At 37.3% G+C, this 17,312-nt stretch overlaps 2 protein-coding genes across 5 annotated transcripts in view; one reads left to right on the forward strand and one right to left on the reverse strand.

Moving 5' to 3' along the window:
- The window catches only part of hspa12b (heat shock protein 12B), a 33,582-nt gene extending 31,514 nt beyond the window's left edge, over positions 1-2,068 (forward strand). For 3 of the 4 annotated variants that reach the window (XM_073907126.1, XM_073907125.1, XM_073907127.1), the window contains 3 exons: positions 338-596; positions 679-782; positions 865-1,849. In XM_073907126.1, coding sequence (XP_073763227.1) covers positions 338-596; positions 679-782; positions 865-1,532 — 1,031 coding nt within the window. In that variant the 3' untranslated portion in view covers positions 1,533-1,849. 4 annotated transcript variants of the gene reach the window in all.
- A 3,433-nt stretch (positions 2,069-5,501) lies between these two features.
- Positions 5,502-13,408, reverse strand: cct7 (chaperonin containing TCP1, subunit 7 (eta)). The gene is given in 11 exon segments (NM_173248.1): positions 5,502-6,136; positions 6,251-6,457; positions 6,640-6,772; positions 6,860-6,957; positions 7,169-7,357; positions 8,244-8,408; positions 9,974-10,145; positions 10,222-10,400; positions 12,170-12,276; positions 12,377-12,530; positions 13,376-13,408. Coding segments are annotated over 11 exon segments (1,644 nt in total). The 5' UTR covers positions 13,382-13,408; the 3' UTR covers positions 5,502-5,902.
- Positions 13,409-17,312: the final 3,904 nt, after the last annotated feature.

Below are 17,312 nucleotides of genomic sequence, written 5' to 3' on the forward strand. Positions count from 1 at the left end.
TGTAGTTCTTTGTAGTGGTTTGTTTAATATTTTTAATTGGTCCACTTTTCTCTGAATAAAGAGATTTGTGTCAGAGTTAATACTTTTCAAAGATCAACACATCAGGAGCAAATTGATATAGTTGATATAAAATCAAAACTGGTTATTCTTAAGAGTTCACTTTAGCCAAGTCCTTTCTTTTCACTCCAGTCCTGAAATATGTTTAAAGCTTAAGATAATTTGGGTAAACGTTATTCCAAATAATTTCAAAAGATCCTGAGGCACTTTAAAAACTATTATGCAAACTAAGTGACATATAAACCAATCTAAATGATACACTAACATTCTTGTCTTTTAGGGGGTCCTTATGGTGCAGTTGGTGTGGATCTTGCCTTTGAGACAATGTTGTGCCAAATCTTTGGCACTGACTTTATTGACAGTTTTAAAGCTAAACGTCCAGCTGCTTGGGTAGATCTCACTATTGCATTTGAAGCCCGCAAACGTACAGCAGCTCCTGGCCGTGCCAACACTTTAAACATCTCACTGCCCTTCTCCTTCATTGACTTCTACAAGCAACACCGGGGCCAGAGTGTGGAAACTGCCCTGCGCAAGAGCAAGTACGTCTTACTCACTGAGGGGGTTATTTGCTAAAACATGTGTTAAAAAGTTTGTTTTAACTTTGTGTAATGTTTTGGTCAGTATGAATTTTATAAAGTGGTCATCTCAAGGAATGCTGAGACTCTCTACGGAGGCCACGAACGAGCTTTTTCAGCCGACCATTAACAATATCATAAAACATATTGGTGAGGACTTTTCTCTAAAACACAAACCAAGCCAGGGGTCAGTAGGTAATTATCTGATATCAAATTTCTCTCATCCAACCAGAGAACGTCATGCAGAAGGAAGAAGTTAAGGGTGTCCGTTTTCTCTTCCTGGTTGGAGGATTCGCAGAGTCACCCATGCTTCAACGGGCAATTCAGAATACACTAGGACGGAACTGCCGTATAATAATTCCACATGATGTAGGTCTAACCATCTTGAAGGGTGCAGTCCTTTTTGGTCTAGACCCCACTGTTGTCAGAGTACGCCGTTGTCCGTTAACTTATGGTGTTGGGGTTTTGAACCGCTTTGTAGAAGGAAGACACCCTCATGATAAGCTACTCATCAAGGATGGAAGAGAATGGTGCACTGACATTCTGGACCGCTTTGTAAGTGTTGATCAATCTGTGGCCTTGGGTGAGGTTGTGAGGCGGAGCTACACTCCTGCTAGGATGGGTCAACGGAAGATCATCATCAACATCTACTGCAGCGACACTGATGACATAACCTATATTACCGACCCTGGGGTGAGGAAGTGTGGTGCCATCACGCTAGACCTACTTGAATCAGGGGAAGCTTCAGCTAGCACTGGTGATAACGATAAAGGATCAGCATTTGAACGCAGGGAGATTCGCACTACCATGCAGTTTGGTGACACTGAGATCAAAGTCACAGCAGTTGATGTGGCAACTGGCCGACTAGTGCGGGCATCAATTGACTTCTTGTCTAACTAATTCTATTGTGGAATGCAAGGGGTTTACCCCATATAATCTCATCGATAAATGACTAAAAATAATAGCTTTGAGGTCACATGAGGCTGATGTTAAAACTGAAGGATAAACTGAAATGTTACTGGAATCACTTTCTTCCTGCAGTGCACCCAGGGCTGGATTAACATAAGGGCTAGGTGTGGCTGAAGCCTCAAGGACGATGGAAGAAGGGGGCCTATGATTGGCTGATGAATTAAAATGCGTCACTTTGCTTTATGCTTTATCTCGTCATAAATTGTATTCCTTTCCAAAGTATTATCCAAATATAATCCAAAGTATTCCTTTCGGTTCGCTGCTGTTAAAAAACAGTGACGCTGGTGATAACTGGGGCTTGGAGTGGTTGTAGCCCAATCAGAATATTGAATAGCCCTGTTTTAGTTGCCCATAGGGTGATCAGATGTCCCAATTTTCCCAGAACAGTCCCTTATTTCGGCACTACCGTGAGAACCGTCCAGTCAAAGGTAGGCTAAACAAGCTTATCGTAGAACAAAAAAAAAAAATAATAATTCAAAAGTCTTTGTCATTGATACACTCGTACAGGTAGTAACTAAAGTCCAGTTTTGGCTGTGCAACAATGTGAGCCAATGTGAGCCTGTGCAATCTGTTCAATACACAATTTAACAAAGACAGTGGGTGAACAAATCAAATATCCTGCACGAGCAGTTTTCAAAATATTTGTTGTTGCAGAGAACAGTATATATCTATCTCAAGTAAATACACTAGGTTGTGCTTTACAGTAAGATTAGAATAAATTATTGTCCCCGAAGGCCAATTAGGTCTACAGCAATAGAATGATTTCACGATTTCACGATTTTCGAGGCTGCGGTGAGAAGAAACCCGGAAGTATTGTTGGGAGTTACATAGGAACGTTGTGTCTTTGGCTGTATATCTTTCAGCGGAGATAAAAGTGACATAAATTTATAATTTTCCGCCTTCCGAGTAACTGGAAGCTCCATTCTGAATAGTGAACTTAAATATGGATATCAGAGCTCATTTTCAGCTAAGTTAAGGGAAATGGCACTAGTTAGCTAATGTTTTCTTTCCCAAACACACGTTTTAGATCCCATTTATCAAACCTGAGTTAATGAACTGATTCACTATATTAGACCCCTACTGAAAAATCCATCTTAAACCAGCCTAGGCTGGTTGGCTGGTTTTAGCTGGTTGACCAGGCTGGTTTTAGAGGGGTTTTGGCCACTTCCAGGCTGGTTTCCAGCCATTTCCAGCCTGGTCTTAGCTGGTCAGGCTGGGAGATGACCAGCTAAAACCAGCTTGACCAGCTTAGCCAAGCTGGGAGTCCAGCCAAAACCAGCTATATCCAGCTTAAACCAGGCTGGTCGAGCTGGTTTTAGCTGGATTTGGCTGGTCATTTTCCAGCCTGACCAGCTAAGACCAGGCTGGAAATGGGTGGAAACCAGCCTGGAAATGGCCAAAACCCCTCTAAAACCAGGCTGATCAACCAGCTAAAACCCGCCGACCAGCCTAGGCTAGTTTAAGCTGGATTTTTCAGCAGGGACTTGTCACAAAACTGAATTTAAAGAAAAACTGTCAATTTCCCTCTAACATTTAAAGCACTGTTGATGGCTGCTCGTAAAACAGTGCTGATTTGCCATTTTGTTCACGTGCTCAACAGAAATGCTTGTGATTGGCAGAGAAAGTCAGCAGTTCACACTTCGCTGTTTACCGAGCACAAACACAGACGAGCGATCCGCTTGATGACTCGACTGATCTTCATTGGCTGCTTTGCGCTCCAGTCTCCATGTATCTCTTTTTGCTCTGGATGAAGAGCGGTAAACTGATGGCAAACACAGATACACAGAGACTGGAGTGCGAAGCAGCAGTGATGATCAATTGAGTCATCCACTCTCATGCGACGCTTCAATGTTAGCGTGAAATAGGCGGTTTTAAAACTTCAGTACCAGGATAACACTATTATAGACAACACAAGGGTGTGCTACAGAGGACTGCAGTGTTTTATCACTCAGCAGGTTACATAGGCTGGAGCAGGAAAGTGTCCCTACTGTGTTTAACTGGTGCCATGAACTGAAGCCTAGGAGGTCGCTTGAGCATATTAGTCTTACAGAGATGTTGTTTGATGCTAAATTGCTTTTAGTTGTTTGAACTTACTGAATGATATTAAAGTGGTTTACACAATTTCTGCAATTTAAAATCTCTGCAACAGCTTGAGGTTTGTTGTCCACAGCATCTTACCGCAATGTTTACAGTGCTGGTCCTATACTTCTGGGTTTCTTTCCATTGCAGCTTCGCTTTGGTTCTTTAAAATGGCGGCCACGTGAAGTAAGTGTATAGCCAACAGTTGACAGCAACAGGTCACACTCAACAACATAAAAATAATAGTAAACAATAAAATTAACCATGGAGGAAAAAAAACAAACTTTGTTTTTACTTTGCTCCTTTTATGAAAACGACAGTTATAATATGGAGCAATGAAACATCGAATTTCATCGGACAATATATCTGATGCAAAAATTAAAATAAGGTTGCTAGCCGTAATATTTTGGATAAAAGTTTAGATTTTAAAGATATATCATTAGGGATTTATGGTCAGCTAAAGTTCTAGAAAAACTTTTTAAAGGTGAACCCCTATTTGAAGCATTTATTATAAAGCACTTTAGGATGTAATGCAAATGTTTTTTTTTTTCTTTTGCTGATTTTTGCAGTCTGAACTTTAAAGTTCAGATTATGTCATTACTTAATTTTGTATACTTGCAGGCCTATTTTAATAGAAAAAAATAATAATAATCAAATACAAATCACATGGTAGAATGTGATATGTAGAAAAAAATTATGTTTACTAATTAATATTACTAATAATGATAATAAAAATAACAATAAATAAATAAATATATATATATAGCCCCAGGGCCCAATGTGTTCTTAATCCTGCTCTGGATGCACCAACTATGAGGACTCTTTTTAAGTGTACTGTAGATTTTGGATAAGCCTCTAAATTGTCAGAAAAAAAAAATCCTTTATCAAATTTGTCCTAAAAACCATTTTAAACAACCATTCTTTTCTTAGGACAATTTTGGAAAACATTTTTATATGCTAGACTGTTTTAGTAGATTACATATATACCTGAATTTTTAAATAAGCTGCAGTTTTTTGCCATCATTTCTGTAAATAGATTTCCTATGGATTTTATTCTGAGAAATTACAATTATGTTATTGCCTGTGGTGATTATCAACAAGTCACACATACAGACACTTCGTATTTAAATAGTTTTATAAAATAGTCATTTATTTTTGTAAGCAAATAACTACACAATACCAAGTATATTTCAAGTCAAGATGTTTTAATAAATTGTTGCACCACCTAGAGGTGAAAAGTGGAACTGATCATTTAGAATGAAGGACGTCTGTTGAGAGAAATGCAGTTTCAAATAATTTTCTGATTTCCTGAAAAGGTACAAAACAGTTGAACAATTAAATGTTAAATGTAAACATATTGCCTGCCTAGTGGTATACTTGCACCAAATAAACTTTTAGGTTGCTAAAAAAAATAAAAAAGCTTTTGAAACGAAAACTACCTCTCAATGCTTTTATTTAATCCAGGTCTAAATGTTCATTGTTAATTTTTTTTTTGATAGTTGGCTGGTATGAACTTTATGATATTGGTTATCATCAACATTTGTCCTATCAGTCTTTTATAACTAAGCAATGTTGGCTTTCCATCATTCTTGAAGGTAAGAATATTGAAATTACTTTTCCCATTATCCTGCTTTAAAGATAAAAAATATACTTCTAAGGTAAGTTAAATGACACCGTGTTGAAGTAAAGCCCAAAAAACGTTTATTTTATGACATACTGTGAAATATTTCTTTACTATTCACAGTGCCTTTTAAAAAACTTTTTTTTCAATGTTTCCTGATAAATACAGCCCTCACTTGACAAAATTAAACCACACACACCTTGAGGCAAAAGTACTGATTTTAATGGTACAATAAATAGTTCCACCAACTGACCAACACAGGAACATATCTCAGCAGAGTGCCCACATTTCAGTGCTTACTCAAATCTACAAACCAACCAATTTTGAGCACATGGTGTTTTTTGTGTGTTCTCAGACTATTACAGAACAACATTCAAAATTCCAAATACCCAATAGAAAAGATGTCAGTTCCCATTGGTCTAAAACAAGGAGAGAGAAAAAAAAACGCCATTTTATTCTGCATTATCCTTTGCAAAGACACAGAGATTCTCGTAGTTAGTGGGACTGGTAAATAACAAAATGGGCCAATAAAACAAATCAAAACCAAGTGAACGGCAAAGATTTGTTGTGATCAACTGAAAGTCCTAAGGCTGGGTATGGATTAGTGGGCATGGGCTGGTCTACCACGACCCCTTCCTCTGCCAGCAGCTGCCGGTGGGCCATCAACACTGGAGCGAGGGTTCTTGATGGTCTCATCCACTGACAGTATGAGGCATGCAGCTTCAGATGCAGCAGTCAAGGCATTGATACGCACTATAGAGGGCTCCCAAACACATGCCTGGAAGTTATCTGCTATGTCTTCATTATTCACATCCACTCCATACCACATACCACCCTGTATGAAAGGCAGATTTCACATTATGTATTAACGACAGCACTGAAAATACAATTAGATGATTGACGACATGAAAAATGTAAATCAAGAAAGCAGCATGACTTCTGTTTTTACCTGTGCATGCTTGGCCCTCAGTTTGTTTAGAATATTTGTGGCATCAAATCCCGCATTGTCACAGAGCTGTCTGGGAATGATCTCCAGGGCCTTGGCATAGGCTCCGATCAGCAATTGCTGCTTCCCTGGAATTGTTCTAGAATAATCCCTCAGATACTTCGACAACTCCATCTCAATTGCCCCACCACCGGCAACAATGGAGTCATTCTGTCATGAGGGAAAAAAAAGAGAGAATAGCTTAATGATTATTATTTTTTCAGTATCTAAAAGGCTTAAGAAATATTCTTCCCCTGCTGGTTGCAAATCCTAGACTAGATAAAAAATTGTAGGTAAATTAAGGACAAGGACAATAGTAATCTGCAGCAGACAACGGTGCAGATTTCGCCAACCTTGATTGCCCTGCGCACTATCATAATGGCATCATGCAGTGAGCGGTCCGTCTCTTCCATAAACTGCTCTGCACCACCCCTCAGAATGATGGTGCAGGTCTTGGCCTTTGGGCAGCCTTTAAAGAAATTGTATCTGTAGCGAAAGAAAGAAATGTTACATTAAATTTTAATCTCCAGTTTCAGAAGCACCAATAAGTCAACAACAAAAATAACAACATACCTCTCTCCTCCAACCTGCACTTCTTCAAATAGCTCACACTGGCCAAGAACATCATCAGTCAGGGAACCAACACTGGTCTGAATGGAGCCACCACAAGCCTAGAAAGCACAAAATAAAACTTGTTAGTTAACAAGTGTTCAAATCCATGGAACGTGGGGGCGCTAAATTTTAGGTTAGACTACCAAAATGTTTTATGACTGCAATGCGTTATATCAACTTTAAAAGTACACAAAGACAGACTAAAAACTGAATGACAGAAGACATACTGACTGTCATAATAGACAAGAAAAACAACCAAAAACAGTATACCATCATAGTTCTTTTGAGATCTTCCTCCACGACGCGGCCTGCACAGAACAGATCTCTGTCTGCAAAGTACTGTGTGGCTACATCTCCAATGGGCAGCTTGGACAGCACAACTTTAGCGCCAGATTTGTGGATCTTCTCCAGTTTATCATACAGGATGTTCCATTCAGCATCAACAATGGCCTGATAGTCCTGCAAACAGCCACATTAAAACAAGGGTAAACAACTAATTCATTTATATTAGGGCTGCACAATATATGCTAAAACTATATTTATTGGAATAATAGTATATGTGATATCTATATCGCAGAGAGCTGTACTTATTTAAAAAACATTTTATGTGTCAAGCATTTGTGTTGCATGCAGAATATTGAAATATGCACAAGCAAAGTTATGCCAGCGGTGAGAGAAAGGTTATTATTAGAGTTGGTCATAACCTTTACCAGGAGATGTACTGTTCATGGTATACCCATTTTGTCATATACATACATAAACGCCCACTTTTGCAATTTTGAAATATGACATTTTAATATCTTTGAAATCAAAACATGAACTTGTCCTTTAAATGGTGGTGTAACAGAAAACACATCTCCAGTTCAGATCACACTTCAATTTTTTGAGTCACAGGTCAGAACAGCCAAAAAGATTAAACCTTAACCCATAAAAGCATTTAGGTGCGATTTCTTCCATCATCATTATATTTTCATTCATGCGATTTGAATGACACAGGAGGGGATTTCTCCACAACCCTTAAAAATTTAGTATTAAACTACAAATATATTATGTTTGTATTTTTTTTTCTTTATTTTTGTCTAAATATTTTGTCTATGAGATGCTCTAGTTTAAAGATGGTGTGTGGTTACATGTGAAGCATTGTGTTTACCATGTCTAGGGTAATAGCAAGTTAGAAATTAATGTCTGCCGTGGTTTTTGGTTACTGACAGCATCTTGAAGTCAAAATGTTTGCACATTTCTTTACAGCTCTTTTTTAGCCCTAATCAGATTTAAGAAAAAGGCCTCGACAATCAAAAGGAATATTTCATTCTACAACCTGTGGCAATTAAGGGGCAGTACTGACCTCCACTGAGTTGACGCGAACCTCGGCATTGTCCTTCTCTGCCTTCAACTCCAGCTCAATGTTGAGCAGGGCAATTTTTGGGTTCATGTAACGCTTGGGCTGCATCTCAAAACCAGCATAAGAGAAAGTCTTCTTAAATGCCACACCAGCCACAAGCTGAGACTCCTGATGGACAAAAATGTGTAGGTTAGAATTGCACTTGCCTCAATGTTACTTGAGTAATTTTCCCTTAATATGGTGTCTTTAAAAATCATACTTGGTTGATTTTGTATAAATACAAAATACAACTTTTATTGTACCTTATGATCACATAGCAAAAAGTGACATTCTTAACTAGTGTATTTTCTGGAGCAAAGGTACAAACATTAAGACATATGTACAAGGAAAGCTGCAAAGAAAACTGTGAAACTATGAAATAAGTCTTATTTTCTCTGCAATAAAATCTAAACCAAAATCATACTATTAACAGTGGGCACATAAAGATAAAACTTATTTCAAATAAGTAATTTTCATATCTCACTGACAGAAACTGTTTTTTTCTTGTTTTCACCATTTATATTTTAGCCATGCACAGCTGATGTAGACGGGGTTCTTGTTTATGAGTGGATTTATATGCATGGAAGTGTTGTTTAGCCACTGAAGACGTCTAGCAAAAGATTGGCTATTTTCAAGTTCATGAAGTACCTTTTACAGCATCGATTATAAAGTCAGTTAAATAGACCTAAGCTTTCATTTAGTTGTTCAAGTGTAAAAGGAGATGAAAACAAGTGATGTATGAGGATATGCAAGCTGTGATTTTACCATTGAAAATGAAACGTCACTCATTATCTTGGTATTGTTAACATAAGTGTAATGTAAAAAGATGACAAGATATTTCTGTTCTTAGCTCTCATTTTTTCTGATCTAATTTTTATTTGGCTTAATAATAAAACATAAGTAAATGTGCTCTTCTGACTTACCAGCTTTACTAAGGTAAAGTTTGATTTATATTCGCACATTTATTCATTTTTAAACAGTGACAGCCTGTGACAGTTTTCGGGAAACATAATTCTGCAAATGCTGGCCTGTCAACAACTAGGCTTAATAAAGTGCATGCGTTTTCTAACTGGTGAATGACATGATCCAGTGATATATCTAATCAGTGCGTGTTCATAACTTAAGAAGGCATGGCTTTGGATGGCAGGTAAGGATCATAAAATTTCCAAGCCATTATGCTAATGCTAGCATTCTGGCAGGTGACCTACTGCACCCTTAAACATAAAAGATGATAAAAAAAAATTAAAACCTTAAGTCATTGACAAGTATATTAGAAATAACAAATACTATGGAAGCCAATAGTTACAGGTTTTCACATTTTTGTTTAAATGTATTCCTGCTACTCAGAGTAGAGCAACTCAAACAGGTCTACAACAAATGAAGGATGAGTAAATGATGACAGAATTTTTTGGCTGAACTATGCCTTAAATCTCAACAACTTCAGTTATTCAGTGTATGATACACAGTTTCCCCCCATTTAAACTCGATGGCTTATTGTGTCCTAAAATCTGTCTTACAAGACATGTAGCCTTAGGCCCTAATGATGCTTTCATCATCAACCAAAAAAAAAATTGAGATCACACAGATTTTAGCACTTGCACAATAACAATGACCAATCAGAAAGGACGTGTAAGCAAAGCCAAATTCTCACTTAGTAACATTACCCTGATCCTTCAACATTACTCCCCTCTCACCTCCAGAGCACCACCCTGCACCTTCTTCACTCCAATCATCTTCAGAGGCAGCAGATCATCCAGCATCATCACTGCATCCACCACCATCTTGGAGAAGAAATCCTTCTGCCCTGCTATCAGCTTGGAGTTCAAAGCTGTAGCAGCACACTTCTCCAACAACCTCCTCTGTTCTCTATAGTGGCAAAAGAGAACATATCACATGTGTGATCATTATGTTTTGTGAACATATGACTGAGGTCCAGACTCACTGTTTGTCATCCTTTTTGATGGTAACAGCGATTTCTTTGATCTTTTTGACAGCAAGTTGGGTGGCGATGCGGAATGCTCTGATGATGGTCTGTGGGTGAAGCCCTTCTTCCACATACGGTTTCAACTGCTTCAGAAACTCAGCAGCAAGCAGAGTCACTGAAGTGGTACCATCTCCGACCTGAATAAACAAACAGAGACACATGTTAGCACATCTGTACATTTACAATTCTGTCAATAATTTGTAGCAGAGAAGCATTTGTTACATCATAACTTCTACAATATACTATATTCTGCATTCTATCATCACACTGCCCACACAAAATCCATGAACTCATTTTTTTATTTTAAGTTTAAAATGAGCTAAAAGAATTTTGATGGAAATGGAAGTGTTATTGAGTATTAGTATCAGTATACCGAGAAAACCAGTAATAATGACCCTACAAAAAAACAATAATAACATTTTGATAATATTGATAATAAAACATAACAATAAATTATAATAAAAACATGATAATAAAAATATTATAACAATAATAAAAAAATGTTTGGGAGATTTTTAATTAAATCTTAAAAAAAAAAAAAATAAATCCCCCAAGGTATTACTAATAGCACATCATTCTAATTAGGGCTGTGCAATTTGGGGAAAATTTGTAAGTGCAATTTTTTTGACATATTGCGATTTTGATTTGATTTGCCATTTAACTTTATGGTCAAGCTTCAACTCAATGTGTAACGTAGCTTCCTACTGCTAAAATGCAGTAAGTAAAAAAATAATAATAAAGGAGCTGAAACAATGTTAACTTAAACATTTATTCAAATTGGTTTAAAATATTAAAAAATGAAACACGCATTTTTCTCTAGAGCAAACACAAAGAAAATGACCTTAGCTTTCGGTTAACAAGTTGAACTCAAATTAGGGACATAGTATAGCCTATTATACATACAAATAATAATAATAATTATAAAAATACAGAACACCAAGCAAACAAATACGGTTGATAAGTGCCTTTCTGTAGCTTATAATGTCTAAAACAAAAATAATTATCACAGATGCTTCACAATATACCATGACGTTAAACATACAGCTGTGATTATCCAAAATGGCTAAAATAGGTGCAAGATTGTAGTGTATATCTCCTATCCTGCATTTAGATGAGTTTTTTTTTTAATCCCTCTTTGGTCACAGCATTACAAGGCATTGTGTCTTTAGTGAGGCAAGTTAGTGTGTTATGACATTAGCTATCTTCTGAATAGAGCTGCACCAGCTGAAGGTAAAGTCCTCACTAGGGGCTTTGCAACTACTAGCTAGTTTGTAACTAAATGTGTTAACATGATCATAAAGTTTAGTTAGTAGGTCATAAGCTCTCCTTAAAGTCATGTGTATAGTCGCCTTGAATAACATAATATCCAATAAGAACCATTCAAATTGGTGAGCTGCTTTAAAATTCTGCAACTATTGCATCTATATATAACTGTCCTATAAAAATGAAATGACAAATTATATTTTTATAGTACATAACAGTCAGTCACCACACACGACATACATACCTGTATAGTAAGCTGTGAATGCACACGAAATACAGATGAAGTTGTGAAAACATTAAACTTGAATTTTTTGTGACTTTGAAACCAAAATTATCCCATATTGCCGATGTCCTGCTTTTCTTTGATATTAATTAATCTATTAATGCTTCTGAAGCAGCAGACAGCATCCCACTCGTCCACGCTTTCCTGTTTTTTTTTTTTTGTGGGCATCACTAACATTCACTATGCTTGCGTTTGCAATGGGAGGGGAAATTAAACAATACATATTTTATATCGCAGCCTCTTTTTTTTGGTAATCGCGAGTGTGATTCGATTTTGATTAATCACACAGCCCTAATTCCGTTATTTTTGTGTCTAGAAAACTATTGGACTAAATCCATAAAAATGAAGAGGTCATCTTACCTCAGCATCTTGAGATCTAGCAATGTCCACCAGAGTCTTGGCTGCAGGATGCACAACATCCAAAAGCTTCAGAATTGTGGCTCCATCATTAGAAATAGTGGCTTTGCCTGTAAAAGCATTAAACGACAGGGCATCACATTAATGTGCAACTTATATCTTTACAGTTATAACAACACTTCTATTTAAAATACAGAATTGCTGACTAACCTCGGTTATCCACCACAAGCTTGTCCATGCCACGGGGGCCAAGGGTGGTCCGCACAGCCTCTGCCACAACCTGGCAGGCATTTATGTTGCTGACCAGTTGTGGGACCCCCTGAGAGGTGTCTGTGCCCTCTTTCAAGAGGATGACTGGAGTGGACTGTAGGAAAAAATTCAAGAATTAATGCATTATCATTAATACGTCGCCTTTTTTAATGACAACTAATTTTAGTACTCTTAAGAGAAAACCAAACTAGTACACATATATAATAATACTGACATTCTCCATATTATGCAGATTATTATAATCTTACCAAGTGTGTAAATCACTTTTTTCTGAAAAGGTTTAAATATGCTTCATAAAAGTTACTTGGAAATCATAAAAACATTAGCGTCTAATAGTTAAAGGCTGTTCAGGGTTTCTCAAACGACTTGCTGTCATACAAACAACTTGCTGTCATAAGCAAAAATCGCTAACATCTTTGTGTGTCTGTAATAAAAAAGTCTTTGTCCTAGAAAAAAAACCGTTCCATTACGTTTTTTGGAGTGACAGCTGAGAGGAACAACCCTTGAGGTTTTAAAGGTAAAAGATCATTACCGTTAGCTCTTTCTCCATTGACGTTACCTAAATGATGCTAAACTAAACCATGGCATCCTTTATCAACCTATACGATTAAAACAATCCGAAGAAAAAAATAAAATAAAAGCATAATAAAAAAAATGTGCACATTATTACACAGACGTCGCATTTTGCACGTTGGGTCACAATACAAAGCTCATAATTCAAACTGGCATTCTCAAATTGAAGAATGAATCGTTAGCCACAAAGCTAACTAGCATCAATGAAAAACGTCAGCTTATGAATTCATTGAAAACAAAAATAATCGAAGAAACATGTACTTTATGCTATATTGTCCCCAGGCTTTTATGTCAAAACACCAAGAATAAAGTAAAATGGACAGATGACAAAGGATTTGAAGGTAAAACAGGCATGTACACACTCACCATCATGATTGCGGAATAGAGGAGGACGGTGCCGGGTGAGGTACCCACAATGCACCTAGAACTCTCTAGAACATGCGACGAGACAACTAATGATGGGCAACAGATGGCGCCATTGCTACAAGTTTCATGTTAGATTTTATTTATTATTATTATTATTATTATTATTATTATTTTTATTATTATTATTATTATTATTATTATTATTATTATTATTATTATTATTTATTACATCTGCCTAGCCACAACATGTAAAATGGACCCTACATTCTGTAAATAAATTAGTTATTTAGATTAAAAAAAATATACACTCCTTAGAGATCATAAAGAAAGGAGATTAATGAGAAGTGATCTATGGTATAAATCAGGGATGCCCAAACTTTTCAATATAAAAGCCAAATATCATTGAGAGCCGTGGGCCGAAGGTAAATATACCATGCTACTGTACATTAAAGTTGCCATGGGTAATTTAGTAATCTAGTTTATTTCATAAGACTTGAAAGTAAATCAAAAACATTACTTTAAATAATATTAATTAATGCAGTATAACATAAAAAATAACTTATTGCAATTAAAAACATAAACAATCACACTACACTAATCAAGCAGAATCTGCCTCTGCCTTGATTTGTCCTCTATCCGTTGGGTGAGAGTATGAACATTTAAACTAAATCTGATTAATTTACACCATTTAATTTCAGTTAGCTTTAAATGATAAAAAAAAAAAACAAGGTTACATTAAATTAGAAAATGACAATCTCTAAACCATGCCAATATTCTTCCTCTCTTCTCAGATGGGATGGCGGGCCAAATCAAAGGTTACTGTGGGCAAATTTTGACCTGTGGGCTCTAATTTAAGAGGAGTCTGGCTACAGACTTGGTGCAGATGCAATCTGAGCTGCATCCAATGCTTTTTAATGTGGTCACCTCACCCCACCCCTTACCCTTCCCTTCACAGTGTCGTCACTATCTCCATTGAGTGCATTGTCTCTGACACTGCATCTCTGAGTAATGCAACTTCAACTTGCACCACAAAAGCTGCATCCAGATGTTGCCTAGTTTGGGCATCCCTGGTAAAAACAAACAAATAAAACCACAAACTCTATTATTAAAGGAACAAGACTGAATAGAAGTGATCTACAGCTGGGGTTCGTAAACTTTTCAGCCCATGACCCCCAAAGCAATGCCAGTGAATCACGACCCCCACAAACACGAGCAGATTGACAACACAAAAAGTGCAATTATAATTATAAGATTATAATTTATGTTGTCATTAATTAATTTTTGCAGTTTAATCTTAACCTCACTTAAAGAGACTGGTGGACACAATGTTTGGAGCACAAGTCTGTTCTTGGTTTGATTTTGAAGACCGCCACTCAGAGATCAAACTTAATGTTAATTTGTGGCCTGCATTTATTTTGAATGTATCTGATAGCGATAAAGGTGTCAGGAAGTTTAACCTTGTGTTAAAAAATCAATCTGCTGCAGCTGACGCAATTGCTAAGTTGTTAATCTAATGTAAACCCACAATCCTATGAAAAAAAGAATTGAAAAGCTGATGTTTTTTTTTATTTGCATGTTGTTGCAACTATAAAGTACTATTTATATCTTCTGTGGATTATGATTAAAATATGGTAATTCTAATAATTTCATAAAATTTATTTGACTTAGAAATCTCCAAGCTACCCCCTGTCATTGTCCCACGACTCTCCAGGCCAGCATAGCAAAATTTCTTTGGCCAACACAACTAGGTTTTGCTTGGCCCACATGCCGCCCTGAATTACAGTACATGACTGGACCAAGTCTAGCTTCCAGACAAGGGCCAAACATGGACCATATCAGTGTCAAGTCTCAGTCAAGTTAATAACTTAAAACTGGGCATAAACTGGGCAAGATAGGTTGGTGTGTCACGATTGCAATCAAATTGATAAACCCATGAAGAACTGCACTCTAGGCACAATATGGGCATGACTTTTCTCAAAGCAACCTGATTGGTAGATTTTTTTCTTTATACAAATATTATTTTAATGTATTTTAAATGTGGGTCTAGACAGGCCAAACTTACATGGTCCACATATCAATTTTTAACATCTGGGCCAAATACTAAATTTGAAATCTGGCCCAAATCTTGTGTGCTACCTTAAGGACAGTGCCACCTCTGCCAAACCCAGGCCATGTGTGGCCCACGTGCTGTATGCCAGTGCCAGATCTACAGATCTAAAGGACTGGTATGTATGCAGATTGTAGATCTCTTATTTTCCATTATAGGCCATAGATTGTCTTTAGTAGACTATTTTCTCATTTGTCTACCTTTCTAATCTCAGCAGCCAAGTTGTTACATCATGTTTGCCTTTAATATGATTTTTATCTACAAAGAGATTATTGTTCAGGACAATACGGTAAAGGGAAACGTAAAATAAATAAGCTGGCATGCAGTACAAACCAATTGACAGAACATACCATACAGCGCAAAGCACAACTTACTTCTACACTTTTACTTCCTGCACACTCACACACACACACACACACACACACACACACACACACACACGCACGCACATGCGCACACACACACACACACACACATACACACACACACACACACACACACACACACACACACACACACACACACACACACACACACACACACACACACACATCATGGTTTATGTACTGTATTTTTCTTTCAACTTAGAAGTCTTAGATTGAATGGTGTATTTATATTTTAACCCAGTCTAACTACAGGACTGCTGTGGTTAGTATGCGGTTCTGGATGGTGAGGTGGCGTATGTTTCCATCTGTGATGTGTCTGCAGTTTGTGGCTGAACTCGAAGCTCTCAGGATTCCCTATTTTAGACACATGTAATTATCAGACGTTATATACACACGCGCCTAGCCTCGCCCTATTGGAGGGTACCTTTTAACTGGGATATTTCTGGAATGGTGGCAGTCCCACCCATTTCTAAGACTGCACAAGCTGAAGATCTGCTGTAAAATTCTCTGAGCTGCATTCAGACACAAAAAAAAACATAACCTGTCTTTTTCAGAGCAAAGCCATGACTGGTCAAGTGAAGCACTTTAAGTGTGATTCAAACTGTCAGTCAGACTCCAAACCAGAGCCCTCACATTCAACTTTTACAAATCGAGCTACATCTCAGGCACACACCGCTTTAGCACTCAGAAGAGACCTACAACATAGCCCTCCCTTTCAATCCCTCTGTCATTATCAGGACTCTCTTCAATCTCTCCTCCTTCACAGTAAGCTTTAATGTGGCCAGCCCATATGTGTCCTCTGTGTGATAGACTGTAATCACAAAAATACCAGTGAAGAGTACAGGCTACTGGTGGCTTTTGGCACCAAGAGTCTTTTCCTCCTCATTTCTTTCCAGCCTATTATATAGGCCACCAAGCATTGGGTGCCTCGTGTGGACTATATATGACTCCAGAAAGCACAGATTGGTGCGATAAGGCTGAGTAGTTCTCAACAGTTCCATTCTAGGAATACTGTGAACTGTAATTTAAACATGACACACCATTTGAAGAGATGGATGTGTATTGGGTCCTTACATCTTCAGACATTAAAGTGTTGTGCAGTGATATGAACTGAACTGGCATAGTACTGAATCAGTTAAAAGGGCTCAATATTTAATTTTCGAAAAGATTGTGAGTGAATTTGAATGTTTGTTTTCTACTAATTTCCATGTAATTACTCGCATATGCACAAGCAAATCCATATCCACTAAATGCGTTGTGTGTGTGTAACACTTGGTAAGCCATTAACACTTGCATCACGCTGACCAATTAAAAAGCCAATCCATCACAGCTTAATCAATACCATCTCACTCTGAGGTGCAGGGGTGTTTGTCCTAATAACTGTTTCAGGATTTGCCATTAATCTTTCTTCAACAAAACGTATGCTGAACAAAATAGGTGTGTG

The sequence above is a fragment of the Danio rerio genome, chromosome 7, assembly GCF_049306965.1.
Source record: "Danio rerio strain Tuebingen ecotype United States chromosome 7, GRCz12tu, whole genome shotgun sequence".
Taxonomy (NCBI): domain Eukaryota; kingdom Metazoa; phylum Chordata; class Actinopteri; order Cypriniformes; family Danionidae; genus Danio; species Danio rerio.